The sequence below is a fragment of the Rattus norvegicus genome, chromosome 1 (genome assembly GCF_021556685.1).
Source record: "Rattus norvegicus strain SHRSP/BbbUtx chromosome 1, alternate assembly SHRSP_T2T, whole genome shotgun sequence".
NCBI classification, from domain to species: Eukaryota; Metazoa; Chordata; class Mammalia; order Rodentia; family Muridae; genus Rattus; species Rattus norvegicus.
Window position 1 is genome coordinate 170,968,476 of NC_141534.1, and position 22,383 is coordinate 170,990,858.

At 39.7% G+C, this 22,383-nt stretch overlaps 3 protein-coding genes and 1 pseudogene across 4 annotated transcripts in view; 3 read left to right on the plus strand and 1 right to left on the minus strand.

Moving 5' to 3' along the window:
* Positions 1-22,383, minus strand: part of Hbe1 (hemoglobin subunit epsilon 1) — a 160,397-nt gene that overhangs the window by 91,441 nt on the left and 46,573 nt on the right. The gene's annotated exons all lie outside the window — the stretch shown is intronic.
* On the plus strand, positions 291-671 carry Olr134-ps (olfactory receptor pseudogene 134; annotated as a pseudogene).
* On the plus strand, positions 7,398-8,336 carry Or51k2 (olfactory receptor family 51 subfamily K member 2). The gene is given in 1 exon segment (NM_001001288.1): positions 7,398-8,336. A coding segment is annotated over 1 exon segment (939 nt).
* Or51k7 (olfactory receptor family 51 subfamily K member 7) lies at positions 20,004-20,957 on the plus strand. Its single transcript, NM_001000160.1, is given in 1 exon segment — positions 20,004-20,957. A coding segment is annotated over 1 exon segment (954 nt).

Below are 22,383 nucleotides of genomic sequence, written 5' to 3' on the forward strand. Positions count from 1 at the left end.
AAATCTGAGGTAACCATTTATTCATTTTCTCAAGGGCAGGGAAAAAAATTCATTCATATTTAACGTCACTAAGTGAAGATGTATGTTCCATTGCAATAAGAAAAAATATGGGTAAATAGGAAAAGAGTGTATCCTGATTGTGAAGACAGTTGGTAATTAAGAGGCCTTTGAGTCCATTGAAGACCAGACAGAACACTTAGTGGGAGTCTTTCCCTGTGTACACTGGGGGGCTCATTCTTATTGTCCTAAGTTTTGACCACATGCCTTCATCCCCAGAGTGTATCTTGAAAATGAAGGTGTCTGTTCCACCAAGTGCCAACTTCAGCTACGCTATATTCTTGCTCACCGGCTTCCCAGGCCTGGAGTGGGCTCATCATTGGATTTCATTGCCCATATTTATGGGGTACTTTATAGCCATCATGGGTAATACCATTATTTTGCATCTGGTTCAAACTGAGCCTTCTCTCCACCAGCCCATGTACTACTTCCTGGCTATCTTGTCCGTGACAGGCTTGAGCCTGTGCATGTCCACGCTGCCTTCTGTGCCATCAGAAAGTACATAAATTAGATAGCTCTACACTTAGTGAGTTGGTAATGTGTCCCTGCTAACTCACAGCTTAAAACTGTTCTAGGTGTCCTGATAAACACTGGGAGTAGAAATTCTCTGGTTTAGTCTCTCCTTAAAATGGCTACATAGACAAGACCAGAACAATAGCAACATCAATAGGACTGTTAACATGAAAAGAGAAATTCCAAGAGGACTCATCCCTACACAAAGAACAATGGACAATTTATACTGCTGAGAAGAAGAGAATTAGCTTTTTCCAAGATGAGCCCCCTTATTGGTTGTCTAGTGAAAACTGGTCAGCTTTGAAACATAAACAACAAAAATAGACAGCATATTGCAAACATATATATGCATATACATACATGCACACATGTAACAATGATCAAAGGAAAGAGGACTATCAAGCTATCAACTTGAAGAAGGATGGGAGGGGTTTGAGGGAGGATATCAGGGGGTGAACAAAGGTTGAGGAAGGATGTGATGTAACTCTATTTCCATTGTAAAACAATAAAATAAGTAAAAAGAGATAAATTCTGTTTCTGTATTTTGAGAGGTAGTATTTTCATGCAGTGAGCAATAATATACAGGTCCCTTCTCCAAACTAAAGCTTGAATTGTTGCCTCATGTTGTTCTACATCCTCTCCTAACCCACAGCCAGGCTGTCCAGAACCTGTCTCTCATTAAAACCCGCTTTTCAAATGCAGTCTACCAGACACATCTTTAACAATCAGGCTCATTTTTTGTTTGAAAGATGAATATCCATAGCAACCCCTATGAATTAAGATAATGTAGGCTCTGGAGCAAGCCATGCTGCCTGAGCAGCCTGTTATCCCAAGGGGACCTCACCCCATCCCCCGCATCTCCGCCCACCTTCATCAGACCTGTGGATACTGAACCAGACAGACAGAAGTCTAGCCTGGCTTTCCTCTAGAGGCTCTACCAACAGCTGACTCAGATGTGAATACCCACAGCCAAATAGTAGATGGGGACTCTTATGGAAGAATAGAGGGAAGAATTGCAGCCCCTAAGGGGATAGGAACTCCACAAGAAGACCAAGAGAGTCAACTAACCTCTATGCTTGGGACTTTAGAGACTCAACCGCCAACCAAAGAATATACATACATGGGCTGGACCTAGGCTTCTTTGCACATATGTAGCAGAAGTGAAGCTTGCTCTTGATGTGGATCCCAAACAACTGGAGCAGAGGCTACCCCAAAAGCTGTTGCCTCTACATGAAATATGTTCTTCTTGCTGTCTTCTCTGGCCTCAATGGGAGAGGATGCACCTAGCCTCATAGAGACTTGATGTGCAGGGAAAGGACAATACCCAGGGGGTCTCCACCATCTCGGAGGAGAGGGGAGGAGGATGGAGGGAAGAATTGTGGGAGAAATGACTGGAGGTCGGGGGAGTAAGCAGTATGTAAAATGAATAAGTAAAATAATAAAAAACTTTCTATTACAATAAAAAAGTGTAGCAGATATGAAAGCAGTTGCTAGAAGGTTGCCTGGATTTTACATTTGAAGGAGTTAAATGTCACAGTAAGGTAAAAACTGGCCTTACTAACTTTATATTAATTAAAATCATAATAAATGATTTTGGCATATCTTTTTCTTGGTAGATTTTTCTTTATAGCATCTCAGTTTCATGTATTTTGACTGATATGCCACTCTGCACCTTTTCCATTCAAGGCACAGGTAGTGAAGGAAGCACAAAATGGACCAGACAAAAACTAAACGATGTCACAATGCCCCAGAGGCTCAGTATAGATTACATATATGAAGTGTTGTTTCAAGCTAGTTGTCATGTTAGATAGTCTGGGTCAAGCTTTTTGCTTTAAGTAAAGATCTGAAACTCACATTGTCTGTGTCCCATGACATATATATATGTATATATGAAATGTAGAACACACTGTCTCCTCACTCCAGAAGCTAACAGTATAACTCAGAGGACCAGCAAACAAGTCTGCCACTGATCTCCAACTTTTACTTTAGTTGTAAACATCTAGCAAGTCAGCTCGGACAGGCAGCCCTCTGCTGCCCTCTCCTGGTCCTATCTGTGACTACATTCTTCAAAGAATATACCTTGACCCCTCCCTGTCCTCTCTGGGTGAATGTCTTAGACACTTCTCATTGTTTTTGTCTACCTGCTGTAGGAGAAACGATGGCTAAGTCTGGCCAGTTTCAGAATTCAGTAAATTTTCAAATATTATGGTTTACCAATTATTCCCTTTTCCAACTCCTTCCTGCTTCAGATTGTGCTCAACAGTGTCTCTTGTTAGCTTTTTCTGCCCATTCTGTACATTTGCCTATAGTCTAAATTAGACCTAAACCTTTGGGTTCTTCTTACCTCTTTAATTTATAGTCCAGATGTGAATCAAAAAGAGCAGATGTTTATCTAGCCAACTATCTGTTCTCCTGATGTGTTCAAATGTTTTAACCCACTACCTACTGGCTAATGTCCCAGAACTGCCTGCTATTTGAGAGATTATGCAACAGAGTTTCTAAGACTCAGCAGTAATCCTGTCCTTCAAAACTATTGTGTTATCTCAATTTTCTGTAGTCATCTAATTGCTCTGAGATCTTTTAACATTTTAATATTTATCAGTGCTTTTGGGTAGGGTGTTTGATCCCGAAGAAAGCTTGATGATGCAGTTCCTAACTAGGATTCCACACCCTTGAGAGCATGCACAACGGGAAGGAATAGCAAAGAAAGATTTTGAAAACCAAGAGTAAAGCAACAGAGAGAGTGAATCATAACATATGTCAAGCCTACAGGTGCTTGTATGACCTTGGCATGTCCTTACGTCCTAATCTAGGTAAAAGGGCCAAGTCTGCATGTAAGCTACAAATCCAAACAGTTTTATAGATCATACTTAGCTGGTTTAACACAAGGTAACATGTTTGTGCCTACAGGAAGGGCATATGAATTACTCTGTCTAGTGGGTTTAAGATTTTATAATAAAATAAGGAATAAGCATTAAAGTACTTAGGAAAAGTTATAAATATTAATATTTAAATATTATTATACATACCCTATATTTAAATAAATATTTTATATTATATAGATATAAGCATATCTAAAGAAATGCAACATATTGATGAACATATAAAATCATGAACATATTCAATTTGTACATTTCAATATATGGATAAAATGTGGTGAACACAATCATAAATTTATGCAAACCTCCAACTAAAATTTTCCATAAACACTTCTATTATGTATACACAAGCATTTATGCACATGTATACAAAGTTTAACTTGTGTTTACATAAACTTACACACTTGCATGTGCATGTAAAACCACACATTCACACACACCACTATCGTGTTCTTGTTTTCTCATACTTTCAATCCAAAACAATACCCCTGAGACCTTCTACTCTTGGCCTAATTATTCCTGTAGGCACAGAGATAGGACAATCTTCAAAGGCTGGTTGGCCTGTATCACTAGGGAGATTGACTAACAAGGTGGGGTAGAAAAAGAGCCACGGTTCCTGGGTTATGATATATAGAAGGGCCGGAGGACCTCTTATTAGTATGCTAATACCAGGCTGAGGCCAAGCACCCTGTAGGTGAGTGGTATCCCACAAGAGGGGTTGGTATTACCCTGGAAATCCATTAGTAGCATGGGGAACCTATAGGTAAGCATGAACTTACAGTCTTTGTGCTGAGTTGCCCCTCAGACCTAGTAAACATTTTATTTCTCCTTTCCCCATATCATGAGAGATACTTTACCCTTCATGATACATTCTGGTGTTTGGTAGATAGTCTCAAAATGACAGAGGGGCACTTGAGATGTCTCTTTTCCAGATCTCTCTTGGGTCTTAATCTGCTAAACTACAAATTTGGAGGCTACATATTGCACAAAGGCATATGGAATATCAGGTTATTCCTATCCAAGAAGTACTCAGCCCAACAACTAAAATTAATCTACTACAGTGTAGAACAAAAGAGAAAGAAAAAGAGAGGTTTGGGACAGGAGAAAGGGAGAAGAAGAGAAGAATGTCAAGTATTTATTAAACAATAGCGATGTGTAAGAAAGACAAGCTTGGGTAATCCTGTCACCATAGAAAAGAGCAACAGTAGTTGATCCTGCATAGTAGATCTCAAAAGACATTATGAAATGTAAAGACAGCAGGTGCCTCACACCTGCAACGCCAGTACTTGGTCTAGGGCAGAAGACCTCCATGAGTTGAGTTCATGGTCTCTGAATACAACCCATCAATTTGAATTATTAAGGGGAGTGCCAATTTTCTTCCAAATTTCAAGATGAAAAAAAATGTTTGCCTTTTTTTTAAATCTCATGTGTATCCTCTGAGTTAAGACCACTTTCTTTTAAGCAGAGTCTCATGCTTTAGCCTAGGCTGACTACGAACTATCTTCTAAATGGTTTAGTAGAATGAAACTTCCTTTATACTAATGTACCTAGAGGGAGCACCTCAGCAACAGTTCAATAACGATAACCATCCCAAATTTCGACTAAATTCTATAGCATGCTTCCCTCCTTCCACCTGCATTATCAGAGAACATATTTTCTTCCAACATTTCCGGTGACTTTCCACAGGGCAGGTGGGATCCAGTACTTTGTCTGCTTTGAGTTACTAATTTCTTATTCAGTAACTACGTTTTGATGTTGTTGAATGTATACATCTGAGGAGTTCCTTAATGAAATAAAAATTAGTACAAAGAGCAAAGGGACATTACTTCTTACAATCATACCAGATTTAAAATAAAATCTCAATAATGCCAAGTCTCAGTTAAAAATACAAAGTTAATATCTTCAGTGTGGACAATAGAGGGCACCCATAAAATTGCTTAACTTATAAAAAATATAGATGTTGCACAGAACAAGTGAGAAAAGGTCCTTGGGTGAAATACTTGCTTAAAAATGAAATACCACATATGATGATAGAAATGCTACTCTTGTTCCTCCAGATACGAACTTTAAAAGATCTATATTCTTGCCCATCATCCAACTCGCACAGTGAGTTTGTTGGAAAGGCACTGTTTACTAGTGCAGTGCCATTCACACTAGCTCAGAGAACCCACTGGCTAGAAATAGTGCTTACCTGTGCTTCAGAGCTGTGAGCCGGAGAGAACCAAGGGGAGCGAGGCTTCCACTGGTAATGCAACCAAGTAACCTGCAGTCCTGTTCTTAGGTATATTGACCTAAAATTTACAGTGCAAGACATGGAGTCTCAAAGATATTAATAAGGCATGCAAGAACTGACTCGTGCACACTAAACAAGAAAAGGAAACAACGGAAAATGCATGATGCCCTTAAGCATTATAAGACATTTAGACTAGTGCTTTGATGAAGTGAGACTGAAAAGTTTGAGTCAAAGGAAATATATACCCTGATGTACTGATTTAAAAGAGACAGTATCTTGAGTATCAGAATACTTCTATCAAGGAACTCCTGATCCATTTCTGACCTTTCCTCAGGAGAGAAAATTTAGGCACCTGCCTAGAGAACTCTTATTTTCCACAGTGGCTAGTATCACTTGCTGGTGGCTGGTCATTACTGCAATTCAAAGTTTCATAAATATAACTAGACCTACTTCTCATAGTTTGTCTTAGTAACATAATAATCTCCATTCACAGATTTTAAGGGTCAAGCTCAACACTTTCACCTTCTAGAAAGCAGAAGCCTGAAATCAAGTCAACCACCAATCAAGGCCTCAACCTCTTTCCAGGACATTTCCCAGCATGCCGAGCTTCATTGCTTCCAGAAGCGCTTCAGATATGCGTTCTTCATCTGATGACAGGGGGTACATGGTACCCTCAGCAGCAGAGGGTCCCTCATATCTCAGCAAGTGAGATCTCATCCCCATGCTGAGTAGAGGAAGTTTTCTCACATTAGCAAGCAGAGTCACATGCCCTCTTCTTGAGAGGTGTTTTTCTCTTTGATAAGATAATTAGATTCACTGTCTCCTCAGGGAGGGCTCCAGGGGTGTCACAAACACACATTAGTGTTCTGTCCTCATTTCTGCTGAGTTCACTCAGGCATGTACTCCGAAAGATTTATATTCTTGCCCATCACCCACTCACACATTGAACCTCACAGTCCACTGTTTAGATAACCAATGGTGGAGGGATTTTCTGAAAGAACACAGACCTGGTCTGTACTCAGAAACATTCCAGTGAGCAAAGTGCTCCTTCCCATCACCCTCTGATGCAGACTTGTTCTGTACTTGCCTCGCTCCTCTGTGTGTAAAGCCCAAAGGGATCCTACAAGAGATCCTGATGAAAGCTGAGCCCATCTTACAGATGATTTACGGAAGTAAAGGCACATCCTTCTGTATTCTCAATGCTTTGTTGTTTAAGTGGTAGAAATGAGATTTAGGAGTCTTTATCACGTGCCTGGTTCTATGTACAATTAAAATCATTTTTCTTTAATTCCTATCTTTAGCCGCCACTGGAAATTAACTATAAATATACTTAAATTTACAGAATGCCTAGTCAATTTGTTTAATTAATTTTAGCCTTTCTAATGAATGCCTTCTTTCTCTAGAGAAAGGGTAACAATACATTCTTGAAAGTTAAATACCATTAGATCAATAGGAGAAATCAATTTGACTTGTGATTAGTACAGCCACTTGTCATATTGTCTTCTATATACACTTGCCTACAAATCCTGACAGATTTTATATTGCGCTGATGGTCACATTGAATTGATCATAACATAGGAGAGATATAAATTGGTAGGCTATAACAGACAAAAAAAATCTGGTGTCTTTTTATCTATAACAAGTTACATTTTATGTCAGGTTATATCCGTGGCACTGACAAACCAAAGTCCTCAGAGGAGTCCAAGCACAGGAAAATGTTCAACAGCAGTCAGTTCACCCCAGAATATTTTCTGCTGACTGGTTTCCCTGGTCTGGAAGCATGGTACCCTTGGCTGATCTTGCCATTCTGCTTCACGTATGTTATAGGCATTGTGGGCAACACCCTTATTCTGACTGTGATCAGGAAAAACAGTTCTCTGCACCAGCCGATGTTCTTGTTCCTGGCTATGCTGGCCTTCTCCGAGCTCGGTGTCTCTGCTTCAACCCTGCCCACGGTGCTAAGCATCTTTCTATTTGGTGCCAATAAAATCTGCTTTGAAGCCTGCCTTTTGCAGATGTTCTCCATACATTCATTTTCCATCATGGAGTCAGGAGTTCTTCTAGCCATGTCTGTGGATCGCTTTGTTGCCATCTACAACCCACTCCGCTACACTACCATCCTGACTCTGCCCCGTATTGCTGGTACCGGTGTTACACTTGAACTGAAAAGTCTGTTGCTCATGTTCCCCCTGCCTTTTCTCCTAAAGTCTCTGCCTTTCTGCAGCCACAATGTGCTCTCCCATTCCTATTGTCTGCACTCAGATCTAATCCAGCTGCCCTGTGGGGACACTCGTCCCAACAGCATTTTGGGGCTCTGCATCGTGACTTCCACTTTTGGGCTGGACTCACTGCTCATTGTTGTCTCTTATGTGCTGATCCTGTACACAGTACTTAACATTACCTCTGGGGAGGGGCGGAGGAAAGCTCTCAATACTTGTGTGTCACATATGTGTGCAGTTCTGGTGTACTACGTGCCTATGATCAGCGTGGCTCTGGTGCATCGCTTCATGAAGCATGCTGTACCTGCTGTCCGCCTGCTTCTGGCCAACATCTATCTTCTGGTACCACCAATGCTCAACCCCATCATCTACAGTGCTAAGAACAGGCAGATTCGCCAGGGGTTAATACAACTCTTTCTTCAAAGAAAATATTAAAAGGCATTGGCCCACCTATTAGAGCCCCCCAAAACCAGTCATATCACTAAAAGTAGGAGTGTGTGTGTGTGTGTGTGTGTTAGAGAAAGAGAGAGAGAGAGAGAGAGAGAGAGAGAGAGAGAGAGAGAGAGAGAGAGAGATTAGTTTACAATGCTAGAAAACTTGAAAGTACCTCATGTTAATGAATGTATAGATAACAAACATTGCCTTGCAGCACATGTGTCAATCTAAATTGATAGTTCATTGGTTCTTAATCTAACAGTTCTGATGCTCAGCCTTGGTCTGTTTCCTTATCATAGCAGATACTTAAATGCAAAATTCTCTCTAGCACTATTCAAGATAGTGTATTTGTGTTGCTCAAACAAGAATATAACAGGGCTGTAGATGGCTCATCCGTTAAGAGCACAGACTACTCTACTGAGGGACAAAATTTGTTTGCCAGAACCTACTCAACTACCTGCAACTGCAACTCCAGCTCCAGGGGATATTTTAATGTTCTCTTTTCAAATTTGGAAGGATCCACAGCAGGAGCTGGAGAAATGGATGTGGTTAAGAGCACTGACTGCTCTTCCAGAGGTCCAAATCCCAGCCACCACATGGTGGCTCACAACCATCTATGATGGGATCCGATGCCCTTTTCTGGTGTGTCTGAAGACAGCTACAGTGTACTCAGACATTAAATAAATAAATAAATAAATAAATAAATAAATAAATAAATAAATGAATGAATAATGGATAAATATGTAAACTAGGGTTTAACTGTACCGTGGAACGTTCTATATTAGTCAAAATGATGCTTCAGTCTTATAGGTACTCAAAAGTTAAGCAAGAAATTGCAAATTATATACTAAAAATGGTTATAAATTAATCAATATGTCTATTTATTTTTAAAACACATTCAATTTATAATAATAATGGTTATCTGGGGGAAGCCGACCATAGTAAAGAAAAGAACAAAGAGAAATAACACTTACTTACAGATACTCTGAGGTTTTTTTCAAAAATAAGTTATCCAATTATTTCTTTGTTGCCATAATTTTTTTCATCTTTATTAACTTGGGTATTTCTTATTTACATTTCGATTGTTATTCCCTTTCCCAGTTTACAGGCCAACATCCCCCTAACCCCTCCTCTATGGGTGTTCCCCTCACCATCCTTCCCCCATTACCGCCCTCTCCCCAACAATCACGTTCACTGGGGGTTCAGTCTTGGCAGGACCAAGGGCTTCCCCTTCCACTGGTCCCTTACTAGGCTATTCATTGCTACCTATGATGTTGGAGCCCAGGGTCAGTCCATGTATAGTCTTTGGATAGTGGCTTAGTCCCTGGAAGCTCTGGTTGGTTGGCATTGTTGTTCATATGGGGTCTCAAGCCCCTTCAAGCTCTTTCAGTCCTTTCTCTGATTCCTTCATTGGGGTCCCGTTCTCAGTTCAGTGGATTGCTGCAGGCATTCGCCTATGTATTTGCTGTATTCTCGGTGTGTCTCTCAGGAGAGATCTACATCCAGTTCCTGTCAGCCTGCACTTCTTTGCTTCATCCATTTTATGTAGTTTGGTGGCTGTATATGTATGGGCCACATGTGGGGCAGGCTCTGAATGGGTGTTCCTTCTGCCTCTGTTCTAAACTTTGTCTTCCTATTTCCTTCCAATAGTATTCTTCTTCCCCTTTTAGAGAAGGAGTGAGGCATTCACATTTTGGTCATCCTTCTTGATTTTCATGTGTTCTGTGGATCTAGGATAATTCGAGCATTTGGGCTAATATCCACTTACCAATGAGTGCATACCATGTGTGTTTTTCTGTGATTGGGTTACCTCACTCGGGATGATACTTTCCAGTTCCATCCATTTGCCTATGAATTTCATAAAGTCATTGTTTTTGATAGCTGAGTAGTATTCCATTGTGTAAATGTACCACATTTTCTGTATCCATTCCTCTGTTGAAGGGCATCTGGGTTCTTTCCATTTTCTGGCTATTATAAATAAGGCTGCTATGAACATAATGGAGCATGTGTCTTTGTATATGTTGGGGCATCTTTTGGGTATATGCCCAAGAGAGGTATAGCTGGGTCCTCAGGTAATTCAATGTCCAATTTTCTGAGGAACCTCCAGACTGATTTCCAGAATGGTTGTACCAGTCTGCAATCCCACCAACAATAGAGGAGCATTCCTCTTTCTCTACATCCTCGGCAGCATCTGCTGTCACCTGAGTTTTTGATCTTAGCCATTCTCACTGGTGTGAGGTGAAATCTCAGGGTTGTTTTGATTTGCATTTCCCTTGTGATTAAAGATGTTGAACATTTCTTTAGGTGTTTCTCAGCCATTTGGCATTCCTCGCTGTGAATTCTTTGTTTAACTCTGAATCCCATTTTTTTTCTTTTTTTTTCAGAGCTGGGGACTGAACCCAGGGCCTTGCTCTTGCTAAGCAAGCGCTCTACCACTGAGCTAAATCACCAACCCCCTGAATCCCATTTTTAATGGGGTTATTTGTCTCGCTGCAGTCTAACTTCTTGAGTTCTTCGTATATTTTGGATATAAGCCCTCTGTCAGTTGTAGGATTGGTAAAGATCTTTTCCCAATCGGTTGGTTGCCATTTTGTCCTAACCACAGTGTCCTTTGCCTTACAAAAGCTTTGCAGTTTTATGAGATCCCATTTGTCGATTCTTGATCTTAGAGCATAAGCCATTGGTGTTTTGTTCAGGAAATTTTCTCCAGTGCCCATGTGTTTAAGATGCTTCCCCACTTTTTCTTCTACTAGTTTGAGTGTATCTGGTTTGATGTGGAGGTCCTTGATCCACTTGGACTTAAGCTTTGTACAGGGTGATAATCATGGATTTATCTGCATTCTTCTACATGCTGACCTCCAGTTGAACCAGCACCATTTGCTGAAAATGCTATCTTTTTTCCGTTGGATGGTTTTGGCTCCTTTGTCAAAAATCAAGTGACCATAGGTGTGTGGGCTCATTTCTGGGTCTTCAATTCTATTCTACTGGTCTATCTGTTTGTCTCTGTACCAATACCATGCAGTTTTTATCACTATTGCTCTGTAATACTGCTTGAGTTCAGGGATAGTGATTCCCCCTGAAGTCCTTTTATGGTTGAGGGTAGTTTTAGCTATCCTGTTTTTTTGTTTTTTGTTTTTTTTGGTTTTTTTTTTGTTATTCCAGATGAATTTGCAAATTTTTCTGCCCAACTCTCTGAAGAATTGGATTGGTATTTTGATGAGGATTGCATTGAATCTGTAGATTGCTATTGGTAAAATGGCCATTTTTACTATATTAATCCTGCCAATCCATGAGCATGGGAGATCTTTCCATCTTCTGAGATCTTCTTCAATTTCTTTCTTCAGGGGCTTGAAGTTATTATTATACAGATATTTTATTTGCTTGGATAAAGTCACACCGAGGTATTTTATATTATTTGGGACTATTATGAAGGGTGTCGTTTCCCTAATTTCTTTCTCGGCTTGTTTCTCTTTTGTGTAGAGGAAGGCTACTGATTTATTTGAGTTAATTTTATGCCCAGCCACTTTGCTAAAGGTGTTTATCAGGTTTACTAGTTCTCTGGTGGAACTTTTGTGATCACTTAAATATACTATCATAACATAACTGCAAATAGTGTTATTTTGACTTCTTCTTTTCCAATCTGTATCCCTTTGATCTCCTTTTGTTGTCTGATTGCTCTGGCTAGAACTTCAAGAACTATATTGAATAAGTAGGGAGAGAGTGGGCAGCCTTGTCTAGTCCCTGATTTTAGTGGGATTGTTGCCATAATTTTATCTTTCCTCACAGCTTATGTATAAGATATAGACATAGGTATAGATATAAAACTTATTCAAACCTTGGGACAATTAGAAGCACAGATTCATGTGGCTGAACGTATATATGGCTAATGACACAGTGAAGTATGTTGGACATTTATAGGCTTGTATATGCTAGAAAATAAGTTATCTAGCCTGCAAAGTCTTATGGATATAGGGGTGACCAAACACTCCCTGGCTAGTTTTGGAGCTACCCCACAAGAGTAAATTCAGGCTTAGTACTGCAAACCTGGTCCAAACCCCACAATTTGAGAGGTCACAGACTCTTGGAAGAAAACCTACTGTTGTTGTTTTGCTAATAATGGTCATCTTATCAGGCTGCTTCCCAAGTACCTGTCATATACTACAGATTAGGGATACTCTCAACTTTGATCAGAGCAATGTATTTTCCCATGGGAAATGGTTTGTAACAAGACTCAACTGATCAGAGAGCTGAGGGTAGATGACAAGGAATACTTAGTAGTCAATAGGCCATTGGCAGCTCAGGGAACATCACAAGAAAAGGGGCAGAAAGAAGATAGAGTCACAGACAGGGAAGAGTACTATAAACTGTTACCTTCTGGACATGTCAGATTTCACACTCATAAACTCACAGTAGCTGTGGTAATATGCACAAAATTAAGCCAATTAAAACTACAGTAGAAGAAGGGAGAACTTCCAAGTTCCCATCTCTTGCTGAAGAGAGCTATTGGCAATCAATGGCTTCTGGCAGTAGGAGAGTCACTTTTCCTTGAAAGTGGGGTCACTTTTAGGCTGTCTGTGCAAAGGTAAATGTTTCTACTCATGTGCAAATACGGATCTTACAAATTAACTTTATGGATTATTATCTTTAAAAAGGATAAGAAATTGGGAAGGATATTTGTTGGGAGAGAGTTGGAGGGAATTAGAGGAAGGATTGTGGGTAAATAGGATGAAGATAAGTGTTTAAATTAGTGAAATTTTAAAAATTAAATTACTATTTAAATGGCATCAAAATTTGCTGTAGATACACACTGAGATAATGAAGTGAAGAGCAAAAGACATGGGTATGCACACTAGACATTCTCAGTCAGCCTGGGATTTTGAAATATGAAGTTTCAGAAGAACTTGCACTAAGCTGACATCATTGTAACATAATAGACCAGATGTTGATAAACTTTCTTTTAAATATTTTTGACCAGATTTTCAAATGTTCTATTCATCTGTAGTCACTTCCAGCAGTCACCAGGATGGCTTCCCATTCCACGCTGCTAACAGTAGGTTTTCCTCTTTGTTCTCACATTTAACTAGTCATCCACAAACTATATGTCTTAATGTCTGTCAACCCAAGACTGTTTCAAGCCCAGCAAGGCATGGACTTCATCTCCTTTTTGTCTCTCACTGTGTCTATGCACTGGTCTGTCTCTGTAGTGCCTGGAATATAGTAGACACTTAATAAATACTTGGTACGTGATCAAATACATTTCTGGCTGAATGAACACGATAGATAGATAGATAGATAGATAGATAGATAGATAGATAGATAGATAGATAGATAGATATAGACAGACAGAGAGACAGATAGATGATAAATATTTGACCTTTGTGTTCTTATTCTTCTACTGGCTGCATCATTCCAATTCATGATACTTCATGTCTCTTATTCTTTGTCCTTTTTTTCATTTATTTTTTGACTTCTCTTATTTACATTTGTATTTTTGTTATTCACCAACTTCATAAATGTACACAATATGTTCTGATTACTCTCTCCCTTAAACCTTCTCTGAACCCCTTTTCATCCCCATCCATATCCCTCACTGCTCAGTTTTTTTTATTGATGCATGTGAGGGGAGGAGTAATCATTGTCTTCAATGATATATTCACTGACGACCTCAAAAGACTTCAATAATATATTGTTCCACTTCAATGTGCTCAGATGTATGACCTAGTTAAACTAAGTGGGTCACAAAATATTTTTTTTCACTTTTCTCACTTACTTTCTAAGGAAATACTAAAAAAAGAAAACCTACAGACAAAGCAAAAGAACAAAAAATATGGGGGAAGGCTGGTTTAAAAAAAGTAACACTGAACTTATAAATAAGTACTCATAGTCTTGGTATAAACCTGATTTTCAATGGACATTCCCAGAAATATTTGGGAGACTTTTGAAAAGACACATGCATGGTTTAATCTAACCATAGTTGGGTAATCTGTGGTTATATCTGAAGACTTAGTATGGTATATTTGGAGAGAGATTACTGTTGTTGCTCTTGTTGTTGTTATATATCCTAATCATGATTTCCCTTCCCTCCTCTCTTCCCAATCTCTTTACCAAACCTCCATCCCTCCCAATACAATCCACTCTTGTTCAGTTTCTCTTCAGTAAAGACTGTCCTCCACGGATGTCAACCAGCCATGGCATATTAAGTTGCAGTAAGACTAATCATCGCCTCTCCTATTAAGGCTTGACAAGGCAACCTGGTTAGAGGAAAGGGTCCCAAAGGCAGACAACAGAGTCAGAGATATCCCCTGCTCTCACTGTTAGGAATCCCACAAGACACTCAAGCTGGGCACCTGTAACATATGTACAGAGGGCCTCAATCAGGGCCCAGGATAGGTGATTCTTAGGTTTTCTTGTGGTTTCCTTTACCCCTCTCCCTCTTACAATCTTCTTTGGAGAATGTTAAGGGGGAAGAGAATGTATGGGACATCTGTTAAAATTACAAAGACTTCAAAACATCGTATTCAATCTCGTATTAACTAATAGTATTATTCAGGAGGTAATGGCGAAGAAAACCTTCAAATTTATAGGCACATAACTTTAAAAATTTATACCATTAAACAACTTAATAATTTGCCATAAGATGTGGAGATAAATAGTTTAAGCTGAAAATTTGAACATGGGCTTTTCCCTAATATAGTTTTAACTTATTATAGTGGTCTGTGGCTCCTTTATCCATGGGAAAAACTCACTCCTTCTCATGGCTTCTGTCTTTTGCTAAGCCATCCATGGTACCCACTGTGCCCCACCTCTGTCCCACCGATTAAACCCCCTGTGGTAATGAAGAATGTAAATATTCTTTTCTCCTTTCTTCTGACACACTGAGATCCATCACATTCCATCACTTACTTACATTCTCTCCAACTTAGATTAGGAGCTCCTAAGAAAGATAAAAATAAAAGTAGGCTGTATTTTTCTTTCACGGCCTGTAATTTACTCTAGAGATCTCCATTGTCTTCTTCTTGTTGCTGCTGCTGTTGTCTCACATCATCTGTTCTGAAGATGAATTAACCACAATAACATTCTTAGAAAACATTCCTGCATTTCCTTGCATTTCTAAAGTAACATTTCCTGGAAGACTCCATTGGAGTTCACATTTATGTTTCAGTGTGATCTTTAAATATCTTTTCTTTGCAGAATGATAGAGTGTGCGCTGACTGTGTAAGAGGTCAGAATACCTCTTCATATTTGCTCTGCTCTTACAGACTTTCACCTAATTTTTCTACTTTTTTAAAGTCTCTCAGACCACTCTTGGTTTATTATATCTAAATTTTGTATATATTTGTGTATATGCTATCATTTAAAGCATTTTTTGCTAACTATATAATTATACACAGCCTTCTCCTCTCTTGGAAAACTAATTGCACAAAGAAGACACTTCTAAAAAAATTTTTAGTAAATCTTAAAATTGGATTATGGTGAATTTTAAGTCAAAATGTGTTTAGATAGTATTTTATCTGTAACTGATGCAATAATTACACATACTTACATTATCTTTCAGACAGTTAACTACTAGATAATTGAATCAAGATAATGTACCATATCCATGCTTTAGCCTTTCTGTGAGGTGATGGGATTCACAATCCTGTTTGCTCTTTATTTTAAAAGAGACAATGTATTAAAATAGGTAATTATAGTTATCCTAGTATGCAGTAATAGAATGCCAGGATTTGTTCTTCTTTTTAACTATAAAATTATGTATTTGACCAAAGTTTTTCTCATCCCCCATCATTCCCTTGTTTTCTTTAGCCTTTTCTAATTTTTAATCTAACTTTAATTTCTATATGACTATTTTTAGATAACATAATGTCCTCCAAGTGTTTGCTTTCATTTTCCATTGTAAGGATATAAAATGTTCTAAGTAATTTCTATATATTCCTTATTTAATTATCATATATGATAACTCTATCCATACTCATTTTCATACCCATGTTTAATTTCCTTAGAGGTATCTGATATTACGAAAGCAGTATGATTACTTAGATAATTGCTCTTCAGGGAACCTGACTCTGTCTCTTTTACTCCACAGATGGAGCTTCTGATTGGCTTTAAAAGGTGCAAGGCATCATTCTAGCCACAGACCTATGAAGCTAAGGAGGCATGGGCCAAGAACTTGCCAAAGTGAGGCTCTCTGGTCACATCCAGTATTAAGAGGTAAGTGCTCAAGCCTGTGTTCTCCCAGCCTTGCATCCTAAAGCAGCTTCAGCAAGATTTTAACCTCCTAGGGTTGGGGATTTGGCTCAGTGGTAGAGCACTTACATAGCAAGCACAAGGTCCTGGGTTCAGTCCCCAGCTCCGGAAAAAAAAAGATTTTAACCTCCTACTACATATATATCAGAGGACATCAATGGGAGGAGAGGTCCTTGGTCCTGGGAAGTCCTGATGCACCAATGTAGGGCAAGCAGGTGGGAGAGAGTGGGTGGGTAGGAGAGCACCCTCATAGAAGCAGGGGGAGGGAGGATAGGATAGGGGGTTTCAAGATGGGAAACCAGAAAAAGAGCTAACATTTGAAATGTAAATAAATAAAATATCCAATAAAAATATAAATAAATAAAAAGATATCAACCTTCACCCCTGGTCAGAGCTCTGTAGCTTTGTCTCTAAACATGTGAGGTGGAAAAACAAGAAGACTAAAGTCAGCTAAGGGCAAGTTAACAAAACAAGATCATAGGTCATAGGTTCTAGAAATCGTTCTTCTAGTGTAACACTTCTGGTATATACTTCTTGTGTACCACTCATGCATCTTGTCAGGATGCTCATCTATAATGGAAACTGCATGTTTTCTTGCTTCCCACATAAATGCAGTGATAGTTTCAGTCAGACAGTGATAGGAGAGAATAGTGTATTTAGATACCTGCGGATAAACTGATCTCTCAGAGAATACTTCATAAAAGAAGATTGTTTGCAAGAAATACTAACACTTACTCATTGCTAAAAGCTTATGATGAATGTTCAGACATATTGTTTGAGGTAGATAGTAGCATTTCTGTCTTGAACAGTAAAGAGGCAAATATACACATGAGTGGAAGACACACTTTACACAGGAGTCTCCTTCCATTCTGTCCAGTTCCAAGACCATGGGACTCAGTGTATCACATTCTTATCTTTCTGTTGATATTCTCTGAATCATTATTCTATTCTGTGCTGTTGGGTTTTTGTCTTCATAACTAAAATGATCCCTTTTTATCAACTCCCATCCTTTAAAACACGTCCTAAATTCAGGAGCACAACTATGTTAAGTGATCTTGCAAGAACACATGCTCCTGTATGACTGCAGGGATTGGAGAAGAGGGATGAGAAAAAACACAAAAATGCAAGTGCAATAGAAAAAAATCATCAGAGAACAAAGGGCAGGGAAAGTAAGGAAAGAGGGAGCCTCGTTCTCAGAATCTACCAAGATCAGTCTATTCACTATCAGGTTTCTCGAGTTGTGGCAGGCAATATATGTCTGCAGCAGGATCAAGGATTCAGTAAAGCAAGTCACGAGGAAGAGCTTTTCAGTCCAGGAGGTTCACACTTGACCCACTTAAGGAACTAAATGTTGAGGCTTGTGTTTGAACATATCTGTGTGTGTACAATCACTTGTTCTGAGGTCATTGATTTGCTCCTTACTGTCTCCACCTTAAGCTGCAGCACAGCCCACAGTGCAGATCTTTCCCAAACCCGATGCCTGCTGAGTTAACCTGCATCAGAAAGTGATGAGTGCCAGGATCCCATGTGCAGGAGCAAAATGAGAGCTGTGCTTTTCCATATCTATCTTTGATTTTTCATAAAAGATCTAAAAGACTATGATTTTTAATATCCCAATATATCCACAGTTTTCATTTTCTCAGCCTGCTATATCACACGTGGACCAGGGCAGTGACTTTTTTTCCTGTTAAGCATGGTCATCCTGTTGACATTACTTACAGTATCATCATCTACAAAGTTCACAGTTAAAAACCGCAAAATTAATTTACAAAGAAAATTACAAAAAGTATAATTGTTTACGTTGATTTATGAATTTATGTTGGCTCACATGCATAGCTATCCTCAATTGCACACATTCCACAGGCGGCAAGTTAGAAACCCCTACAAGATATATCTCTCTTCTCTACTTAACCTGGAAACTTTCTGCTGATCCTCAGATCTGAACTGAAATGGTTTATTGTAAGTAAAGCTTTCTCTGGGTTTAAAACTAATTTCTTTTAGAACTTTATCACAGAATCCTGAACTTTTCCATCCCAGGATGTAATATGCATGAGAAGAAGGCTTTGGGATACTCAATGAAAGTGTCTGAGCAGCAGAACAAGTACATGTGCTCTCTGTTTTATGGCTAAAAGTTCCAGAGACTTCCTGAGTAAGTCCAGAACTCTATACTTTCTTCATCATATATGGTGACTGGTGGAGAAAAATGCTAATTGGGTATAGGCCAGTAATTCAGAGAGAACTTAGTAATACCTCACTTAGAATAATGAATTCTCTGCATGGCTTCATAAAAGAGTCACACAAGATAATTTGTAACTTAGGCTTGCATGTGTGTGTACGAGTAGATAAGCAGAGAGCCGGGAAAGGAGAGGATGCATTCATGAATGAGGTAAAAATCTACCATGAGATATTCTCTCCTATACTCCCTGTTCAGAATGTGTTTGTAATATTCTACTGGCCCAGACAACATTCTGCTAGGAAGGTGCTTTCACATCTGATGACAACATTTTCTGTCCAGGAAGTCATCCTTACTGAATATGTGCGTAGACTATTAGTGTTGCTGTTGTGAGTTCAGTGTTGTATCTAAGATTAAAAAAATATCCTGACAAATAAGGTTAGCAGTTTTGGGGCTGGAAAGGTGGCTCAGAAGTTAAGAGCACTGACTGATCTTCCAGAAGTCCTCAGTTCAAATCCCAGAAACCACATGGTGGCTCACAACCATCGGTAATGAGACCTGATGCCGTCGTCTGGTGTATCTGAAAACAGCTACAGGGTACTTATAAATAATTTTTAAAAAAAGGTTAGCAGTTTTTAAAAGCGCCTGTCAAAAGATATTGGGTATTATCATCACAGTATTTTCATAAGCAGTAGTCTTTTACAAGTAAGCCAGCCTGGCTTCTAGTACATTATAAGTCACCCGGTCAACTGGGCAAAATAATTCCTCCAGGCTCTATTCAGTGACACAAATCAGCCTTCCCTTCATCCTCCATCATTCACTACCTACTCATTGGGTTTTTTAAAGTAGTTGTCTTGTACTTAAATATTTATTATTAACATCTGTTCACCTATTGCAAACATTAGTGCTTTATTCTGAGATTGCATATTAGTTGTCTCCCAAGTGGCTTCTATTAGCCAGGAGTGTCCCCACCAGCACAAGATGACCATTTCCTTCTTAGCAGTTTGGGTGTATACTTTTCTCCATCTGTAACTTCTTTGTAACAGAGAAAGAAACTCCTTGACAATGCAAAAATTTGGATGGGAATCAACTGACAACTGTGAAAAATAATATCTTTGGTCACATGAGTAAAAGTTTGTTTTCTTCTCTTTTGTTGGCTCCCAATTATTTTTTCACAACATAATATAATCTCAGTAGGTTTTTTTTGTGACTTTTGAGGTGGCACTTCCCCCACAAGATGAGATTTCAGCATGAAGAATTCCAGTAGCTCTGTGGGGTTCTTACCTACAACATTCATTTTGGTTGGCATCCCAGGACTGGAGACTGAGCACATCTGGATATCCATCCCCTTCTGCCTGATGTACATCATCATCTTCCTTGGGAATGGCACCATCCTTCATGTCATCAGAACAGAAGCTTCCCTGCATCAGCCTATGTATCTCTTTCTTGCCATCCTGGCATTGGCTGAGGTTGGTGTCTCTGCCTCCACTCTGCCAACCGTGCTAGGTCTCTTCCTTTTTGATACTACAGAGATTACCTTTGAAGCATGCCTTCTCCAAATGTTTTTCATTCATTCTTTCTCCATTATGGAGTCGGCTGTGTTGCTGGCCATGTCTGTGGACCGCTTTGTGGCCATCTACAGTCCACTACGTTATACAGCTATCTTGACACTGCCTCGCATCTTTCGCACAGGAGCTATCATTGGACTGAAAAGTGTTATACTAATGGCCCCATTGCCTGTACTGTTAAGGAGACTGCCCTTCTGTGGTCACAATGCCCTCTCTCATTCCTATTGTCTCCACCCTAACCTTATTCATCTTCCTTGTGGGGATATTTCTATCAACAATATCTATGGACTTTTCGTTGTTACCTCCACTTTTGGGATAGATTCATTGCTCATCGTGGTGTCCTATGGGCTTATACTCCATACTGTACTGGGAATTACCACTGGAGATGGGAGGAAGAAAGCACTCAACACATGTGGTTCACATATCTGTGCTGTGCTTGCTTATTATGTACCAATGATTGGCTTGTCTATGGTACATCGCTTTGCACATCATGTGTCTCCTCTGCTACAGACCATGATGGCCAATGCTTATCTCTTCTTCCCCCCTGTCATCAACCCCATTGTCTACAGCATTAAGACCAAGGAGATTTGTCGTGTCATCATTCGAATGCTGTCAGAAAAGAAGTTCAGAGTTTAGTGGAAGTTATTAAAACTGGGGGATGTTTAGTTGGCTTATATCATCATATGTGGTCCAGTTTCATGTGACATGTCTGATGTAAGCTTAAAACCCAATATCTAGGAACTGTGGGTGTACTCAGTGGTAAGGATTGCATATGTGTGTGTGTGTGTGTGTGTGTGTGTGTGTGTATCAGATATGCAACTTAGTATTCATGTGGGTCCCTCAAAAACTGGAGTGGATGCTGTTCCAAAAGCTGTTGCCTGTCTGTGGGATATGTTCTTCTACCAGAGTCAACTTATCTGGCCTCAGTGGGAAAGGGTGTGCTTAACCTCACAGAGACTTGATGTGTCACAGTAGGAGGATGCCCGTGGGCCCCCATCCATGCAGGGGAGAAAGAGAGGGGTATGGGGGAAGGATTGTGGGAGTGGATGACCATCGGGGGGTCAGTGAGTGGGAAGTAAAGTGAATAAGTAAAAAAATGAAATAAAATGTTTTTAAAAAGTGAACATTTCATAAACATCTAATACTCCCTGGTATCTTATTCAAGCATATTAAAACAAGAGCTACAGTTTTCCCATAGCTAAGCCAGATCTCAGAATGACAACTATTAACAGATCATATGTCAATGGAGCAAGAACTCAAACATCTTGCTCTTGCTAAAATTCAACCAAATAGAATGTACTGAACCCACTTGTAGAGCATCAACACCAAGCAGTGACAAAAGATACCAAGTTCCTTCACTCATGGAAAAATGCAAATATTTTCTCCATATATTTTCTGTCTCTGCCACATTTTGTTTATTCCTAGAATAAAGTTTAGAATCAGTTTTAGTAAGAATTTATAATAGCCAATATATGCATTAGCACAGATAAAATAATATTCTGAATACAAATTTTAAACATTAAAAATCTTGCTTCCATGTTACACTTTAAGGACACTGATGACAGAGAAGGACTTCCTGGAGAAGTTATATCTGTGGCCTGACTGCCAAGTTTTTATTGGCCATCCATGGATACACTCTGAACTAGGAATCTGTAGTTGCTTAAGAGTACAGGCTAGGGTGTCTAGCTGGGGCCCAAACCTCGCGGCCCACAGCTCCCTGCTCCCAAACCACATGGGAGAGAGAGCTCACCACCTAGACGGGTGGGCACTCCTAAGACTGCAGCGCAGGAGAGACTGCCAGTACTGCCCACGCCTGCCCACATCCATGGCCCAAGAGAAAACTGTATAGGGCCTCTGGGAACAGGAAGATAGGGGCACTCAACACTGCGGTCCAGACAAGGCCCAGATCTGAAAGGACCCAGGCAAACAGCTCCCTGCCCCCAAATCCCATGGGAGGGAGAGCTAGACCTTCAGAGGGGCAGACACACCTGGGAAGCCAGAGGACACTACTCTCTGCCCACATTTATGACTCTAGAGGAAAATGCCTACCACCATCTGTGTC